Source organism: Phocoena phocoena, chromosome 7 (genome assembly GCF_963924675.1).
Source record: "Phocoena phocoena chromosome 7, mPhoPho1.1, whole genome shotgun sequence".
NCBI classification, from domain to species: domain Eukaryota; kingdom Metazoa; phylum Chordata; class Mammalia; order Artiodactyla; family Phocoenidae; genus Phocoena; species Phocoena phocoena.
In genome coordinates, this window is record NC_089225.1 from 11,542,772 (window position 1) to 11,560,840 (window position 18,069).

Sequence of the window (18,069 nt, forward strand, 5' to 3'; positions counted from 1 at the left end):
ACAGAGTAAAGCGCTCCGTTCTGGGTCCTGCGGACTCTTGATATCTGGCCCCGACCACCAGGCCCTGAACTCAGGAGGGGACAGTCCCAGTGGTCAGGATGGTCCCCGTCAGCCGGGCCTCCTGGGGTGGAAGCCGGGAGTGTGGTCGTAGTCCTAGGACTTGGGGGCAAGGAGGCCCCCAAGATGGCCAAGATGGCGTGCGATTGTAGACCGAGCCCCGGCCAGCAGCTCCCAGCTCATCCACTTCCTGTCACGGTCCACGGGGAAACCCACGGAAGGCCCTCGAGGGGTCCTCTCCATTAGCGAGTGGCCACTGGTAAAGCTCTGCTCCAAGCATTTCTGCATGGTCCGCTGAGTGGACCCTGTAGAGTCCCCGTGGGACCCTGTAGCAGGCTCTGAGTCCCTCGGGGTGGGAAGGGGCTCCGGGCGGGTGGACCTGTGTGTCGGATGCCTGGGAGGTGAGAGAGATGCTTTCTTGTCCGTGAGATCCTGCTTGGGCTTCTGGGTGAGGTGGGGAGTGTGCTGGCCTTGGGTGGGGGGGGCCCACTGCTCAGCCCTGGATCTCCCCCCGACAGCTGCCTCTGCCTGCTTTGAACTCATTGGACCCCTGTGCTCTGCACTTACAGCCAAAGGGAGCTGACCGGAAGCAGAAGACTGACCGAGAGAAGATGGAAAAAAGAACGGCCCAAGAGAAGGAGAAGTACCAGCCATCCTATGAAACCACCATCCTCTCAGAGGTGAGCCGGCCGGAGCCTTCTGCCAGGGGCGGCGAGGGCTGGTTTAGATCCTTGGAAAAGTGCCCATTTGGGGTGAATGCTTCTACGAGAGCGCCCGTTAAATCGTGGTGTGTTCCTTTGTCTGGAGCTGCTTTCAGTTGAGGCCCGGTGTCCAGGGAGGTGTTTCACAAGTACCTTCTAGCTCTCTGCTACCATTTGCGCATTTCAAAATTAGGTTATTTTTATTTTAGATTTTTGGAATAGATAATATATTCGTGTGGTCCAAATTCAAAAGGTATAAGAGCATCTCCATCGGAAGATATCCTTCCCAGCACTGTCTGGCCTCGGTTTCTCTCCCCGGGGCAGCAGGCGACCCCCGGCTCCTTGTGTATCTGGCCCAACGTGCTCTGCAGATGAAGCCAGTTCACACACGTTTGCCCCATGCGCTCTTTTTTCCCCCGACAGTACACACACACACTGTTCTGTGGTTGACTGTCTTTAATCCACAGCCTCTCTTGGAGTCTGTTTCCTGTCTCTTCATAAAGAGCTTTCTAGTTCTTTATCCAGCTGTGTAGCTTTCGTTGTCTGGATGGCCCTTTGCTGGACGCTGGGTTATTTCCAGGCTCTTGCCATTTCACACAGGGTACCGTGAACACCTTGTGCGAGCGTAGTTCTGCCCGTGGAAAGAATGTCTGCAGCGTCTGTTCTCGGAGGGGGATTGCTGGGTCAGAGACTGTAAATAGCTCTCGTTCTTTGCTGTTTGGGTGGATACTGGGGTGCGTTTCCTCTCAGCCCTGCCGCCGACGCCAGCCTGCTCCAGCCGTTCTTCCGTCCAGGCTACCTCTGAGATGCTTCATACCACAGGTCCCTTTTCCTCCTGTCACGGGTCACTGCTGCTGCTGCCTCTTTTACTGGGCTCTGTTTTTGATTTGAACAACTCCTCCCCGCTGTGTCCTGCCATCGGGCCAGTTAATAGGTGTTGGGCTCGTCCACTGAGTAATCTGACTTACTCAGGAGGCCCTCCGTGGATGCCTCAGGTCCAGTGCTGACCATGGTGGGGTTAAGTCTGGGTTAAGGGTGAGGCCCAGGGACAGGGGGCTAAGAGGCCTGTGGGTGTGTGAGGGTGTGTCTGCGTGTGTGTGTGTGTGAAAAGCCATACACAGAAGAGTATGTGCAGCAGGGCAGCAGGGATGCTAATTCTGCGGCGTGGACAGATGCGTGCTGGCTTTTCATAGGGTCGAGGCTGACGGTGGCCGGAGAGCCCTGGCCCAGGGAGTCCTGCCCCCTTGCAGCAGGGCAGAGCCAGCTCTGCAGTGTGTGGGGCCGTGCTTGGACCCTTAGCCCTTCCCAGGCCTGGTGTGTGCTCCTGATGCACCCCGGTGACCCTTCTCCTCCCGGCCTCTGCCTCTCCCCCGACTTCCCTGCTGGAGGACAGGTCCCCTGGCGTGCTCCAGGCAACGTCCCAGCCCCTGTCCCAGGCCAGGTGTTGAAATCCGCACCTGGCCTGTGACCTTGGGAGCTGCCGGATCCCCTCTTGTCTGCTCATCAACCTTCCTGTTCCCCTCCCCCCCTCCCCCCTCCCCCCCGGGGCTGCAGGATTCAGCACCAACACATTCCAGGCCTCACTCGTAACGGAGTTAAATATTGACCCACCCTGTGGTCGGGTGGGTGATAGTAAATCTCAGGAATGCTTCCGACTGGCCGTGTCCAAAGCGGTGTCATCACAGGGAAGGGAAGCAGGGAATGCTTGGTGCGCGGGCTACCCCTTGCCGCCCCCAACCAGGCAGCGCCCGACGTCTCTGCTTTCCTTGGGGGATTCTCGCGTGTTCGTTTGAGCTTCCGCACGAGAAGTTCCTGGAGTTCAGGGGTCACAGCTTTCGTGTTGCTGCGTCTCCCTGGTCTGCAAGCGGGGGAGCTCCTGAAATGTAGTAAATGTGCGAAGACTTGGGTTGGAAGGGGGCTGCTCCCGGTCAGCGTGGAGACGCCTCGTCTGTCCCCTCAGCTGAGGCCCGTCGGGAGATTCTGAGCTTCTCTGGTGCTTTCCCGTTGGCAGTGGTCTGTGGCCCCGTGCTCCCTGTTTTGTGCATTTGCTCCCAAGACCCGCCTGTGGGCAACTGGCCTGTCTTGCTTTTTAGTCTCTTTTCTTGTGGACCCAGGAATCAAGGGACTGATGAGGTTTCCCTCTTTGCTTTGACTCCTCGGAAGCTCAGACAGACACGTGTCATGCTTTGCTTGCTCTGGGGACTGCCTCTTCTCTGCCCTATCTGGTTTCTTCGGTGTGGCCCGAGCAACGTGCCCGTCCCCGAGCGCCGGGTCAGCGTGGGCTGGGTGTGGAAGGATCGTGGTTCCGCACCGAGTGGCCCGGCCGGGACCACCGCTGCCCTGCGCTCTCTCCCTGCAGTGCTCCCCGTGGCCCGACGTGGTTTACCAGGTGAACAGTGCCTCGTCCCCAAGCTACAACGGCTCTCCGAACAGCTTCGGCCTTGGCGAAGGGTACGTGCACCCTCTCTCCCTTTGCGGTCCCTGGAGTGACCACGGGTGTGGGCTCCTTTCCTCCCTTTCCTCCCTGGGTCTCTGCTCCTTTTGTAGCCTGGCATCGATTTGGGTTTCAGGGCGGCTGACTGGTGTTAACATTCACAACCATTTTTAGCATCACGTGTCCAGGTTCTTGTGCTTGAACACACCTCTAGGAAGGCTGTCTGCTAGGGCAGCCGAGCACCAGGTACCCGCTCCCTCCCCCGGTTAAAGTGGGCTGGGCTGCGGGGGTCCTGGGCCAGCCCCCTGAGGTAGCCTGCCTGGTGTCTCCCAGGGGAAAGCCCACCTCCTGGACATCGGGGGCCCCAGGAGGCAGATCTCTGGACCCTGCAGCGGCTGGAGGGGCTTCATTTTTTTGGCTGTGCCAAGCGGCCTACAGGATTTTAGTTCCCGACCAGGGATCAAACCCGCGCCACCGCCCCCCACTCTGCACCCCCCAGTGGAAGCGCCGAGTCCTAAGCCCTGGAGCACCAGGGAGGTCCCTGGAGGGGCTTCTTAGATCTTTCTGCATCCTCGTGCGTGGCCACTAGGCAGTGGGACTCAGCTCCGGACCCTCCCTGCCCCTGGGGTCACAGGCCGGCAGCACAGAAGCGGCCTCACTGCTGGTGACCCAGCTCTGCCGAGGCACAGGCGGTGCTGACTCCGAGGTGCCGGGGCTGCAGGGACCAGCGGGCAGCTGTCGCACCTGTCCCAGGGCCGTGGCATCACTGTGATGGCTCTGCCCATCCTGTTCGTGGGGGCAGGGTGAGGCAGGGAGGATGCCAGGCGGGTTTAACAGGTGAGGGTAGAACATGCGGAACGGAGCCCATGCGTGCTAGAGAGATAACTACTGATGGGTAAGCGAGACATGAACTTGATTTACAAGGTGAGGACAGTCCTCCTTGAGCGGGGGCACAAGGAAGGGCTGTCATATTTAGATTCAGCAGACCTAGTCTTAAATCGGCACCTTTCTGGGGGCAAGTTCCTTAACCTCCTGCAGCTCCGGTTTCCTCACGGCCGGGGGAGCATGAATTCCACGCAGGGTCAGGGGAACATGTATAAAGTCCCTGGCACCCCCTAGACCCTGATGACGTGCATCTGTAGTCACCGATGACTGGTCTAGGGGTCGTCCCCTCAGGGGTCTGTTTTTTTCTCATTGTAGTAAAATACACAAAACGTAAAATTTACCATTTTACCATTTTTAAGTGGCTAGGTCGGTAATAGTAAGTCCGTTCAAGTTGTACCATCACCGCTGTCCATCTGGAAGGGTCGTCTCTCAATGTGTCTTACTCTTGACATAAAAACCCAGGTGTTCAGGTCTCTGCCTCCCTTCGGGGAAAAACATGAGAATGGTTTTCTCGTGGCGGATGCCAAACTGTGGGTGCTTGTTCGCTGCAGAATAATTCCCCGAGGGACTCCTCTGCCCTCTCCTGGGTGTGGCTGGCCCTTCGCTGTCCCAGCACTGAGTCCCTGTGAGGCGTGTGTCCCGGTCTGCTTGGTCAACCTGCCCTTTCCTCGTGCTGGGGCTCGGGGTGGGGACCACAGCATCTGGCCAAAACAAGCCCCGGAGCCGTAGCTGAGGGATGAGGGTGTGTAGTTAATCAGAACCCCCATCCACGCCAGAGGCTTTGTTAAGGCTTTCCAGGGATGGAGCAGGTCTGTATTTTTCTTGAGGACCCATTTCATTTCAAATGAGCCCCAGAGCAGAGGGAAGTGAAGGGCAGGCCGGCGAGGAGCCTCTCAGCCAGGAAGGAGCATCCTCGCCGCTCACCACCTCTCTTCTTCCTTTCAGCAACAGCTCCCCAACCCACCCGGTGGAGGCCCTGCCCGTGGGCAGTGACGTAAGTGTCCGCGGCTGGGCGCTGGCTGCCTGTCCCGTGCGGACTGAGCACCCCGTCAAGGCCCGTCCTCTCTGCCCGCAGCACCTGCTTCCCTCGGCCTCCACGCAGGACGCCCAGCAGTGGCTCCACCGCAACAGATTCTCCCAGTTTTGCCGGCTTTTCGCCAGCTTCTCGGGTGAGCGTCTCTGAATGGTGCTCAGAACCCGCGAGCATCTCGGAACGCTCAGCATGTGCGCTTGGCTCCCCAGGGGCCGCGATCTGTCCTGGGGACCCAGAGTGGTCACTTGTGGTCACTTGTGTGTATTGGCCCTGGGCCGTGGGCTCGTGGGCGGTCCTGCCCCTGAGGTGTCCAGCCGAGCGTGGCTTTGCGGGAGGACCGGCTGGGAGCCTTTTCAAGGTGCCCCTCACCCGCAGTGTGGGCTCTGCTTCGCCCAGAAGAGCCCCTTAGCCAACAGGCCAGTGCACACTCAGCAAGCCTCCCAGCCTTTTCGTCGCAAACGCTGCTCGTCGTGCTGTCTCCAGAGCCGTGACCCGGGAGCTGGTGGTACAGCCACGGGCGAGAAGGGAAGGCAGCTCTTCCTTCTCTAAAGGTTTTTCAAGCCCTTGCTGGTGGTCCCATCAGACAGCAGCCCTGAGCCGGGGGCATTGGGGGACAGGGTAACAGCCATGAACCTTGCTCCCCGGCAGTTGGCCCAGAGTGACAGAGAGTCAAGTGTTGGCCGAAACCAGAAGGCTGGCCCTCAAGGACCTCTGTGCGGCGGAAGGGAACCAGCACCCCATCCGTGGTCTTTGAGCTCAGCTTTTCTTTTCTTTTTCTTTTGGCTGCGCCGCGTGCCTTGCGGGATCTTAGTTCCCCAACCAGGGATTGAACCCGGGGCCCCCTAACCCTGGACTGCCAGGGAAGTCCCTGAGCTCAGCTTTTCTGAGCATGTTCTTTGTGCTGCGGGTAGACAGTACCAGGGCAGTCAGGCAGGGACCCTGTCCTCGGGCAGCTCTGAGTCAGCGCGGAGGTGTAAACTGCCCATCTCAACACGCCGTGTCCCTTCTGGGATGGGCAGGCTTGGTGGAGGGACCTGGGCCAGTCTGGGCGGGAGGAGGGTGGAGGGGAGCCCCCCCTTAAGCAGGGGGTGGTGTGGGCCGTGCCGAGGAGGTGGCCTTGAGCAAAGCCTGGAAAGGCAAGGGCACGAGCCAGGTGGGTGTGGGAGGATGAGCTTTCCAAGCGGAGGGCAGGCGCAAGGTGGGACCTGCCAGGCGTGCCAATGGAGCGGAGGGCCCCGATGCTGGGGCCGAGTGGGCCGGGCGGCAGGTGAGGTCAGAGAGGCGCCCAGGGGCCCTCTTGGAGAGTGCAAGGAGTTTGGCTTTTGTTCCCCATGGAAGGGGAGCCAGTGTACCTGCAGTATTGTACCTAAAACTGTATCTTAACTGTGGCAGGAAACGGGGGCGAATGCTGTGGCCCTAGACCACGTGGCTGTTGTGAAGTTTTCCGCAGAAGGCTGAAGGCATCCTCGTGCCTTGCGGAGTCCACCTGAGCACAGAGCTCTAGGGGACTCCTCGGGCCTCGAGGAAGGGACTCGTCTTCATCCACGTACCAGGATGCTCATAGATAGTTACTCATGATCGCCTCAAACTGGGAGCGCCCCCAAAGCCCAGTGGCAGAGAGGGCGTACAGGAATTGTGCTTTATTTGTGCAGTGAATCCTACCTAAGAGTGGGCACGCATGATCCACAACTACAGACAGCACGAATGAGCCCTTAAACGGAGCTTGGAGGGAGAGCCAGACCTAGAAAAGTGCTTACTGTTCAGTTCCATTCACACAGGTGCTAAAAGCCAAGCGAAACTCCTCTGCATGTGAGAAGTGGGGAGAGCAGTTCCCCAGAGGTGAGGGTGGGGGAGGTGGTGGCCTGTGGGATGGTGGGAATGTCCTGCCTCTTGACCTGGGCTCTGGGTGCACGGGTGCCCGGGTGCGTTCAGAACGGCAGCGTCGGGGAACTGTGAGCTTTCATCTCCGGACAAGTGCACACGCGATCACACTGATAAGATACGTCACTGACAGTGATGCCAATAAAAGGTCCAGAGGGAGGGCCAGGCAGCCACAGGCAGTGAGGGCTTCTGAACTTCTGCAAATGCCCGGCGGTTCCTCTGCCTTTGTGAAGCCAGTTGTTGAGCTTCTGACATCTCTGGGGCTGTGATCTCCTCTTGCTGTTTCTCCCTGTGGGATGCCTGTACCCCCTGAGGGTGAGGCTGGCTCGACCCTCCCCCGGGGTCTGCAGGTGCAGCCCTTCCCCCGCACCCCGGGTCACAGGCGGCCCCATGTACCTGCCCAGGTGCTGACCTGCTGAAGATGTCCCGTGATGACCTGGTCCAGATCTGCGGCCCTGCAGATGGGATCCGGCTTTTTAATGCCATCAAAGGCAGGTGGGTGTTGGTGCCCGCTGGGGACACAGGGTGTGGCTGGGAGGCGCCAGGAGTGGGGTGGCGGCCCCCGTGGGGAAGTGAGATGCTGTGGCTCGCAGCCCACCCTGCCCGGAAAGCCCCCTCCTCCCCTCCCTCCCTCTTCTCTCTTCGACGGGGGCCTTGGCCTCTGAGTCTCAGCCCCTTGGCCGCCTCCTCTGGTTCTTAGATGCTTGCACGGTCCTGGGCTTCGAGCTGCTTCCTGTTGCTCCTGCTGGGGGCGGGGCAGGTGTGGATGGTGTGGTCTAAATAGGCACAATGTGGACAGCGCAGTTTTCATTCCGGGTTTGAATCCCACACCTGCCTCTTAGGAACTTGGCAACTGGGCCGAACCCTTAACCCCCGTGAGCCTCAGTTTCCTCATCTGTAGAAGGGGAGGGTGGTCCTGGCTTCGTCATAGGTGTGTGAGGATGAAATGAGCTCAGAATGAGCCGGAGAGAGCGCTTGCTCTGACTGTCACCCTGGAAAACCTCCTATGTTGAGACTGGTGCCCCGGGTGGAGCCCCTCTCTGGGCGGGTTGCAGGACCGGGGTCAGGGGTCGGGGGGATCGTCCATCCCCCGTCCCCAGCAAGCCTGTGCGAAGCTGTTAAGGTCCTTCCAGACGGGGTTCTGTCCCCGACAGCTCCTCGATGAAAGGCACTCTGTACCCCCGTAGCCTTCTTTCTTTCCCCCTAAGTCCCTCCTACTGCTCTTTCCACCCTGGGTTCTGGAACTTTCTGGAACAACAGAGCTTGGTCCCTCATACCTGCTGTTTATTTCCTTTCCTCCTGCCAGGAACGTGAGGCCGAAGATGACCATTTACGTCTGCCAGGAGCTGGAGCAGAGCCGCGTGCCCCTGCAGCAGAAGCGGGATGGCGGCGGGGACCCCAATCTGTGTGGTGGGTTGTGGGGTGCGCCCCACACCCCTGGCCGGATAGAGGGCGGCAGAGTAATGGGAAGAGACACAAGAAGGAAAGGCAACATGAGTCCACGGCTGAGGACGCCTCCCCTGATCCGCCTTTCATGCAGGAGGAGTTCTTGTTGTACTTCATCCTGGGGGTGAAATGTTTAGGGTGGGCATCATCTCCCAGCATGGCTGGTCCAGGTTACCGATGTTCCACCTGGGGAAACAGGGCTGGAGAGGAGCTGTGTCCCCTTAATGCCACTCAGCTACTCACGGTAGAACTGGAAGTTGGGCTTTCTGGCTCCTCGACTGGTGACGAGTGACAGCTGTATTCCCAGGAGCGTGTTCTCCTGTGTGTTCCCCCAGCTGGATGAAACTTTCCCATTTGGTTCGGTCGCTGCACAGGGGGGTCTCGGAGCGCCTCTGGGGTACATGGTTCTTTGGGGTTGGCAGTTTTCAGCATCTTGCTTCTGAGCGTTGTGAATGCCGAGTCTGATGAGCTGCCCGGCCCCACCCGCGGGGTCTGGACTCTGCATCGTCTGCAGAGAGAGCCCCCTGTACCTCTCTGCGGGCCCCTCCAGATCAGCAAGGGTGCCCAAGACCCTGGGCTAAGGGCGTTCCATTTTCTTCCCCTAGTAGGAACTGCTCATGGTTTGCTGTGGGGGAAACTGAGGCACAGCGGCTGCCCCGAGATGCCAGTGCTGTGAGTGGCAGAGCCAGGATCCAAATCTCCGGGCACTGGCAGTTGGCGTCCGGGCCTCAGGACATTTCTGCGAATGTCCAGGTCCTTCCGCCGCGGTCATTCTGTGAAGGACAGAGCTCGAGTCTCGTGGTTTCCTGCACACGTGGCGAGGGCAGGCGCCCAGCCCACACCCCCAGCCTCAGAGGTGTGGAGAGCGCTGAGGTCTGGCTTCTAGTAGTGGCAGCGTTGGGATTTGAACCTAGGCTGGCCCGCTCGAGGGCCTCTTGTTTCCCCACGCGGCGCCCGATGAGAGGAGTTCTGAGCAGTGGGTGACTGACCGTCTGCTGGCTCTGAGCAGTACTGGTCCCCCCCCACATTCCTCCAGGGACAGGAAAGGCCAGAGACAAAAGGTTACAGCCAGAGGGCCGCACTGCAATCCTTCTGGCTCTTTTCTGCCAGCAGTCCAAGAGTAAAATACGAAAAAGTGGAACTGGCTCTGAAAAGTTGGGGGGAATAGTTCAATGAGAATTCTGTTATAAAAAGGAATCTTACAACAGAGGCCTGGGATTCTTCCCCGGCGTTAGTTTGGGAAGGAAGGTTACACAGCGACCACATTCTCTGAACAGGGTCTGGGTGCGGGTCTTCCTATTTGAAATCTTGGGAAGGCGAGTCTCTGGTGTGGCTGGAACCCCATGGCCTCTGCCACCCCCTCAAAGGGAGCCACCGTGTGTGCGTGCGTGCGTGCGTGTGTGTGCGTGCGTGCGTGCGTGTGTGCGCGCACGTGGTTTTAGCATACCAGGCCGCCGATCAGATTTGTTGAACCAAGGCTTCCTTCCTTAGTTGAGCAAGGAGTTTCAGCACCTCTTGTTTCATCCAGCTGTGTTTTACTTTTTAAGGGACTTGAAGTTCCTGGGCATTGCTTCATCCCCCGCAGTTCACCCACGGGGTTTGCTCCTCCTCCCCGACTGGTTTGGGTTTTTGCTTCCAGCCTCAGGGTCCCTGTTGTCTCAACTGTCTGGTGATATTCCTGGTGCCCCCCCCACCCCGCCCTTTGGGGTCACAGCGCTCCAGCTGACTATTGTTTGTGCCGTGGAGAAGGGTAAGGACAGACCCTTTCTCTTCTGCCGTCAGGTAGCAATTATCTTACGTCTCACTCTTGGCCACAGGAAGCTGTCTAGTAACCCCTTTAACCAGTGGAAGGGAGGGAATGCAGACACAGGATTTTCTCCTCCATAGCAGTCCACACCTCAGAATCACCGGAAGCTTCTAAGAAATGCAGATTTCGGCAATTCCCCGGCAGTCCAGGGGTTAGGACACTCGGGGGCTTTCACTGCCATGGCCCCGGGTTCAATCCCCGGTCAGGGAACTAAGATCCCGTAAGCTGTGGGTCACAGCCCCCCCCCCCCACCAAAATTTTTTTAAATGCAGATTTTGGCCAGCTGTTTCCCCTCCAGCCTCCACCCCTAGATGGGCGTCCTTGGTCCAGGGTGGATGCAGGGATTCTCCATTTTACACAAGTCCCCCAAGAGAGAATGAAACAGGAATACAGAACGGAGCCTGGAATCTTGTCAGCTGGTGCTGGGCCGAGAGGGAGCCTTGCGACTTCCAGATGCGTCCCCAGTACAGCCAGAACCTGCGAGTCCATCTGGGGGTGGACATTCTTACAAGCACGTTACTGGTTTGGGGGGTCGGGGGAGAGGGTAGGCGGGCTCCTTTGAAGGCAGCCACTTGTCCTATAGAACGCCCTGTCCACCGCCCTGCAGTGTACCACGCCATCTTCCTGGAGGAGCTGACCACCTTGGAGCTGATCGAGAAGATCGCCAACCTGTACAGCATCTCCCCGCAGCACATCCATCGGGTGTACCGGCAGGGTCCCACCGGCATCCACGTGGTGGTCAGCAACGAGGTGAGCGCTGCAGCCCCGCCGGCCCGAGGTGCTGGGCCCAGGTCTATGGGCGGGAGCCGCGGACCCACATCCGAAATGCGCCCTGCGGGGCTTGGGGGGGACTTTAGGCTGAAGATGGCAAACCGGGTTCATCTGCCTATGGCCTGCTCTCAGCTGCAGGGGCTGCCCGGGGAGCTGGGAGAGAGGGGTCTGAGGCCATGACCACGGGCTCTGAATAGCTGTCGCCTCTCCATCTGGAACCCCGCCCTCGGCCAGGTGCCCTGCTCGCATCCCTGCCTTGGGGCGCTTACAGTCAGGGCTGTGAGGACTCAGACGCAGGTGCTCACCCAGGGCAGGGGCGGGGGATGGGAGGGGGCAGGCCCGGGAGAGGTGACACGGGCTGGGTTGATGATAGAGAGGCCGGGGCTCTCGGGGAACAGAGGCCGGGGCTCTCGGGGAACAGAGGCGTCCTCTGCTGAATGGTGAAGGTGCCACAGCCTTCCAGGGTCTGTCTCTGGCCACACAGGCCTCTGCAGGGCATAAGCGGCCCCTGACAGAGGACACAGATACAGAACACAGCCCCCTGGCGACCGTGCCCTCGAGTGATCAGATCCCACTGCTGGCTCCTGAGGGAGTTATCAAACGGGCTTGATGACATGTTTCAGGCGTTCCTGCCTGTTGTAGAACAAAAGCTTTTAAGCTTGTCTTATCCTGGAGCCCTTCTCTTAATAATAGTAATAATAATACTAATAATGAGTTCCATCAGCGCTTACTGTGTCCCGGCGACTGTTCCAAGTGACTCATTTAATCCTGGCAGCCTCCCTGTGAGGCAGGTGCTGTCATGAGCCCGTTTCACAGATAGGAAACAGGCACAGAGAGGCTGCGTAATGGCCCCAGGGTGCACAGCTCGTAAGAGGTTGGGCTGCGGTGGGAAGGCTGGTGGCCCAGCAGCAGAGCCTGAGCGTCGAGCCCACAGACTCTCCAACCACCCCTGAAATGAGGCGTTTACACAGAACTGTCCTGATACGAGCAGAGGTGGAACCCTGAGCCCCCAGCCCAGCCCCCAGCAGACCCTCCACTCACCCTGGGAACTCTGCAAGCCTCAGCAAATGATGATGGAGCGAACGGTACAGGAAGGGGGGCTGGGAAAGCAGGGAAGTTGTGGGCTTCGGAATTGGACCCATGTCCCCACCTGGACTGGCTCCTCGTAGCCGGGTGACCTTGGGCAAATCTACTTAATGACTTTGAGCCTCAGTTTCCATGTCTGCAAAACGGGGATGATTCTATCCATCAAGCAGGCTGTAGTAAGGATAAAATAGAAAACAGTGTCAGGTACCGGCAGATGCTAAATTAGCCAGGCACTTGTTTTGGGAAACAAGTGATGGAGAGATCCTTAAATTTGACAGCGTGTAACATGTAAGGCTTTTAATGGTCTGTATATTTCATAAATCGTCATCATCAGGGGCAATCCTGTTGTCACTTGTCATCATAATTGCCCAAGCCCTCCCTACGTGGGAGTCCTCCGTTTCATGGGAGTTTCATCCTGGGGGTGGGCAAGGTGGTGTTTTCCTTCCTTTTTTAAAAAAAATATTTATTTATTTATTTTATTTTTTGGCCGCGCCGTGTGTTAGTTGTGGCACTCGGGATCGCTGAGGCGTGCGGGATCTTTCCTTGCGGCGCGTGGGCTTCTCTAGTTGTGGCATGCGGGTTTTCTCTCTCCAGCTGTGGCGTGCGGGGTTAGTTGCCCTGAGGCGTGTGGGATCTTAGTTCCCTGACCAGGGATCGAACCTGCGTCCCCTGCACTGGAAGGTGGATTCCTTACCCCTGGACCACCAGGGAAGTCCCTTCTGTCCTTTTTAATTAAAAAGTAATTCACAATTCGTAGAAGTCAGGCCATATAAGCAGAAGACAAGTGTGAAAGGCCCTTATCTTCTCCACTCTCTTTTCCTAGCGGAGTTACCTTAGGTTTGATGTAATTCTGCCAGATAACTTTTTGTGTGTGTGTCCATTGCATGCCTGAGTGTGTGTAGGTGTGGGTTTTTTAAAAACACACAACCAGGATCCATTTGAACAAAGGGCCATTGATCTGCAACTTGCTATTGTTGTCACCAGTTCAGAATTCCTTCCACATCGTTAAATTAAGTGTACGGTGGCTGTTTTTTGGCCCCCGTTTCACAGATAAAGCACATGAAGCCCAGAGTTGCTGGCCTGAGCAAGTCCTGTAGAATAGCCGGGAAGCGTGAAACGCCCTGAGCATCAGGCAGTAGTGACGACATGGAAAACTCGTCAGTTTGCATCTCACAAATGCATTTCTGCCGTGAAGACAAAAGCCAAGAATGCTCAGAACCCTTGCAATTTCACAGGTCCCTGAAGGGGTTCCTTCCCCCAGCTTGCCCTGTGCGCCCCCCCCAGAGCAGGCAGTTAAGCCAGTGAAGCAGAGAACAGAACTCAAACGCCACCTCGGCTAAGTAGGTGATTCTTATTCCCCTGAAGTCTCCTTGCCTCTTAACCCCGAATCAGTTGGAAACCTTTGGTTCTTAATTGCCCGGAGCACTGGAGGTGGCCTGGCCAGCCGTGCAGCCGGCCCCTGGGGTGCAAGGGCACTTCATTAAACAAGGCAGTTACTGATTAAGCCCGTGTGGGCCCTGCTTCAGGTTTGGCATGCCCCAGCAGTGGGGTTGCCAAGAGTCCCCGAGGGAGCAGGTCGGTGGCATAGCCTAAATGTACTTCATGCATCATTAGGGCCTGGGGGAGGGGCAGGGGTCGACAGGTGGACGGATTTGCAGGATCTGGGGCAGTCGTCCGGCGGGGGGCAGTAAAATGTGGGTTGTACTTTTCATCTGGAAAGGGGTTTTGCCGTCCCATTGGCTAGTATGTGTGTTGTGGGTATGTTTAGGTAGATGTGTACATTTTTCATATTGTTTAAAGGTGTACTGTGAAATGCAGCATACATATTTAGAATAGAGGGAGCTCATTTGTAGAGTTTAAAGAGTAACTAAAGTACTCGATGCCTGCACTCAGGTTAGTGCGGTGTTTGTTAGAACCCCTCTGTGGGCTAATTTCGTGTTCCCCTCCAGTGCTGGTTTGAATTTTATACTGATCATTCCCTGGTTCTTCTTCAATACATTCTTTAATTTCACCTATTTTTAAACTTCATAGAAGGGGGATAGGAGTGCCTTCTTCAGGGACTTACGGTTTGTGATTCATGCATGTTGAGGGGCACTGGAGGTCACCGGCCCTGTTGAGCAGCCGGGTGTGATCAGGTCCTAGTTTGTTCCCGCTGCTTCTACTGCTGGGCGACGTGAGGGCTGTTTCTCGCATCCTTAGGTGTGTTTTGCGTGTGTACATGCAGGAGCTTACCTGGGGCACCTGCCTGCAGGAGAGATGTGTGTGGTCGTCTGTGCTGCGTCCCGTGAACAGTTGTAGAAAGCAGTCATTTGGATGAACGACCCCCCCCCCCCAGAAGAGGATGCCCGTTCCCATTGCTCTGCATCCTGGTTATACATATATTTTTATCATCGAAACAGCCTCATTTTACAGACAGCGCCTGGAGACAGGAAGTTGCCTTATCTAAGGTCACCGGGCTGTTAATCAAAACGAGAGCTCCAGAGAGGGGGCTGGTGAGTAATCATAAGCTTCCTGCCCCGCATTTGTAGACGCAGGGAGTGGACTGCTGTTTATAGTTGGTCCTCAAAGGACTCTGATACGCAGAGCCTACGAGGGTTTCCTTAAAGCATTTTTTTCTTAATTGAAAGATGGTTTATTTACAATGTCGTGTTAGTTTCAGGTGTACAGCAAAGTGATTCAGTATATGTGTATATACATATATGTGTTCTTTTCTTAGATTCGTTTCCCTCATAGGTTGTTACAAGATGTTGAATATATTTCCCCGTGTAAAGCACTTTAGTTTTTTTAGTTTTTCTATCTGGTGCTGTTTTATACACACCCGCTCCTGTAACGTGTCCTTATAGGGATTGGAAAACCCAGTCACTAGGAAAAAAGCAAAACGAAAGCGAGTCAGGAACAATTTAGTCTTGTATTAAACGTTTACATCTTCATTCCCTTCCAGGCTTCTTTCCATCGTTTACATTCAGTTTTTGTTACTCGAAACTGTAATTGCTTTGTCCATCTACTCTGTATCACGTTCTCTCCGTGAGAGCTAAGCGTAAGCGTCTTCCTGCACTTGCGTAAACGCGGCGCCTGTCATTTCTGAGGCTGCGAGCGGCTGGACTCCGTGTCAGTGAGGCTTTTCAGTCTCTGAACTCGTTGTTGAAGGGACATGGTCTCTCTTTCGCCTTTCAGATGGTGCAGAATTTCCAAGATGAATCCTGTTTCATCCTCAGTACCTTAAAAGGTAAAGCCCCCGCCTCCCCGCCTTTTCTTGTTTAATTAAAGGATGTTGGCTGCACTCCCCCCGGGTTAACGGAGTATCGGGGAGGGCAGGCTGGTGAGTGGGGCCTGCATGGGGTGGGCCCTCGAGAGAGTGTTACCTGGGACCATCCTCTGGGAAAAAGAAACACACACTTCCCGGGAAGCCTAGCCTCGGAAACGTGAGAGGTGGTGCCGCTGGCGCCAAGGTCACTTTGAAAGGGGAATCCTGGCCAGACAATATGTGCTTCACGAACCCAGTGCCAACGAGAAGTACTGTAAGTCCTCTACATACGAACCTTCAAGTTGCAAACTTTCAAAGATGCGAGCGTGTGTTCACGTGTCCAGTCACGTAAGTTAGTTCACGTGTCTGGCGTACACTGTCACGTGCGTGCATCCTCTACAAGTGGTTGTGCTTTTGTGTGCTTAATGTACAGGACCGTACAGAGTACAGTATCTTTATTTCGAGCCCAGGATGTCCGGAAGCAGGTGTAGAAACAGTACTGTACAGCTGATTGTGTCAGTTGGGCACCTAGGCTTACTTTGTTGGACGTACGAACAAATTGGACTTACGAACGTGCTCTCAGAATGGAACTCGTTCGTGTGTAGGGGACTTACAGTAAGACGCGTTTGCATGTTTCTAAAGTGTGGGTCTCTGGGAGGAGTGGGCATGGAATACAGCAGCTGAGTCTGCAGGCCGTGCGGATCGGGGACCCGGGGCTGGGTGGGACCAGGGGGACACGGAGGACCCACCTGAGGAAGGGGTCTGAGAAGGAACTCACATGCCAGGAAAAGTGGGAGACCAGCTGTGACCCCCTGTAGGGCTGGGGCAGGTGAGTGTGGGGGTTAGGTGGGAATGAAAGCCCCCTGACCGGGCCATAGACCCTGGACCGTGGCCCTGGACCCTCCCCCCTGTTCTCTGCATCTAGCCACCGACTGCCTTCAGAGGCCTGGGGGCCACCACGCCCGAAGCCTCCTCGGACATAGGCCCTTCAGTCCTTGGGCCTCAGGCTGTGGTGGAAAAGCCCTCTGTCAAAAAGAAACTCAACAAGGCAGCCGTGAAGGTGTACGTTGAGATCTCTGCTTTTGTCAGCTTGCTTTTTTCTGCACAGTCTCATTTGGGTAGCCTCTGCCAGTGTCCACGGCAGGGTGTCTGCTGGTACCCTAATCCCATGGCCCCCAGATGCCACAGCGCCCTGCCTTTCTTCCTGTAAAACGCCATGTTTGTCTCTTGCAGCCGAGAGCAATGACGGCTACCACGTCATCCTGAAATGTGGCCTCTGAACAGAGACGAGCAGGCAGCCACCTCCTACCCTCAGCCCCACGGACCCCCCTTGGATGTAGAAATCGCACCCTGGGAAGCTGCGGCGAGGAGGGGCCTGGCCCAGCCCGTGAAAGCCACAGACCAACCCCTAGCCGAGACCCTCGGAGGCCATGTCTCTGGCGGGCAGAAAGCCTCCGCCTCCCCCTCCCCCTAGCCCCAGCTTGGGAGCGGTTCCTTGTTTTTCTTCCCAGCCCTGCCATTCTGAAGAGGCCGACGGTGGGGCATCTCCTCTGACGCTCCCCTAGTTGGAGGCTAGCTCACCGGGTACCTGGGTGCCGCCTGTACTGGTCCCTGCCTTCACCCTCTTCTCTGGTAACTGGCTCAGTGATGGGGCTGCTGATGAAATGGGGGTTTGCGACTGTTCTCCTGTCTTCGTGTCGGTTTCCTGTCTCCGTGACCCTGGTGAGCATCCGTCTTTCCCGTTGCTGGGTGGATCGATGGGAGTTGGGTTTATTCTGCGCCTCCTGCTTCTTTCACGTTTACCTTGATTCTAAGGGTCTGCTGCTGCTCGGAGCCCAGAGGTGGGCTCGCATCTCTTCACTGCCGGGCTAGACACGCCACGGGGCCACACAGACCTAGTTCTAAGGCCCTTGGGAGGGACAGGGGGAGGCTAGAAAGACTAATTTTAGGCAAATTCTCATGAATATAAAAGGGAAGAGAACCAAATGATTCCTCTTGAGCTCCTTCGGTATAATTTTATTTCCTAAGCAATCATGGGTAAAGGAGGACTAGGAAATGAACATTCCATTGTAGGATCACATGACCTTGACTATCCCGACACCAGGCCCTCTTGAATGGACTCAGCAAATCCCATTTAGAGAAGACCTCCAAACTTGCCGAGCTTCCTAGAGACATTGTATCCTCTGGGAGGGGTCCCCTTTAAATGTTTCTCTTTTTCCATTTGTAGAGGGTGTGTTTGGGGCACTTCACCTGCACTGGAATGGTTGGATCACCTTTCTTAGTGGCCTAACTTTGGGGAAATTTGAATATCAGTAACCAGTAGACTCAGCAAGTAGTCTTTATCTCTGTTTCCTGGGACCCACTGATCTGTACTGGCCCCAGGCTTCAACTCTTTGCTCATGTAAATTCAACTTACAAAGCGTGGTGAGCGCTGTGACCAACCGAGTAGGACTTGACAGCTTTTAAAGTGGAGCTTTGGGGGAATGTAGAGATGATCCGAACGGGTAGACCTTGCTTTACAGATGGAGAAACCAAAGCCCAGAGGGGCGAAGCCACCTGCCTGATATCACATAGTGATAGGGTAATGACATAAATTTGTCATCTAAACCAGGACACTTCTGAGAGTGAAAGGGGCTCTAGCAGTAACTGCGTTGGGACAACGGGTGTGGTGTCCTACGGTGTAAGGACAAGCTTCTGGTTCCCTCTCCTTTTTGGGGGTTGGGG

General features: G+C 56.4%; 1 protein-coding gene across 1 annotated transcript in view; it reads left to right on the top strand.

The window, feature by feature from the left end:
• The window catches only part of TFCP2L1 (transcription factor CP2 like 1), a 58,998-nt gene extending 42,040 nt beyond the window's left edge, over positions 1 to 16,958 (top strand). Inside the window, exons 7-15 of the mRNA XM_065880129.1 lie at positions 627 to 737; positions 3,118 to 3,209; positions 5,023 to 5,071; positions 5,153 to 5,246; positions 7,396 to 7,486; positions 8,298 to 8,401; positions 10,852 to 10,994; positions 15,276 to 15,327; positions 16,579 to 16,958. Coding sequence (XP_065736201.1) covers positions 627 to 737; positions 3,118 to 3,209; positions 5,023 to 5,071; positions 5,153 to 5,246; positions 7,396 to 7,486; positions 8,298 to 8,401; positions 10,852 to 10,994; positions 15,276 to 15,327; positions 16,579 to 16,625 — 783 coding nt within the window. The 3' untranslated portion in view covers positions 16,626 to 16,958. The remainder of the gene's footprint in view (positions 1 to 626; positions 738 to 3,117; positions 3,210 to 5,022; positions 5,072 to 5,152; positions 5,247 to 7,395; positions 7,487 to 8,297; positions 8,402 to 10,851; positions 10,995 to 15,275; positions 15,328 to 16,578) is intronic.
• The last annotated feature ends 1,111 nt before the right edge of the window (positions 16,959 to 18,069 follow it).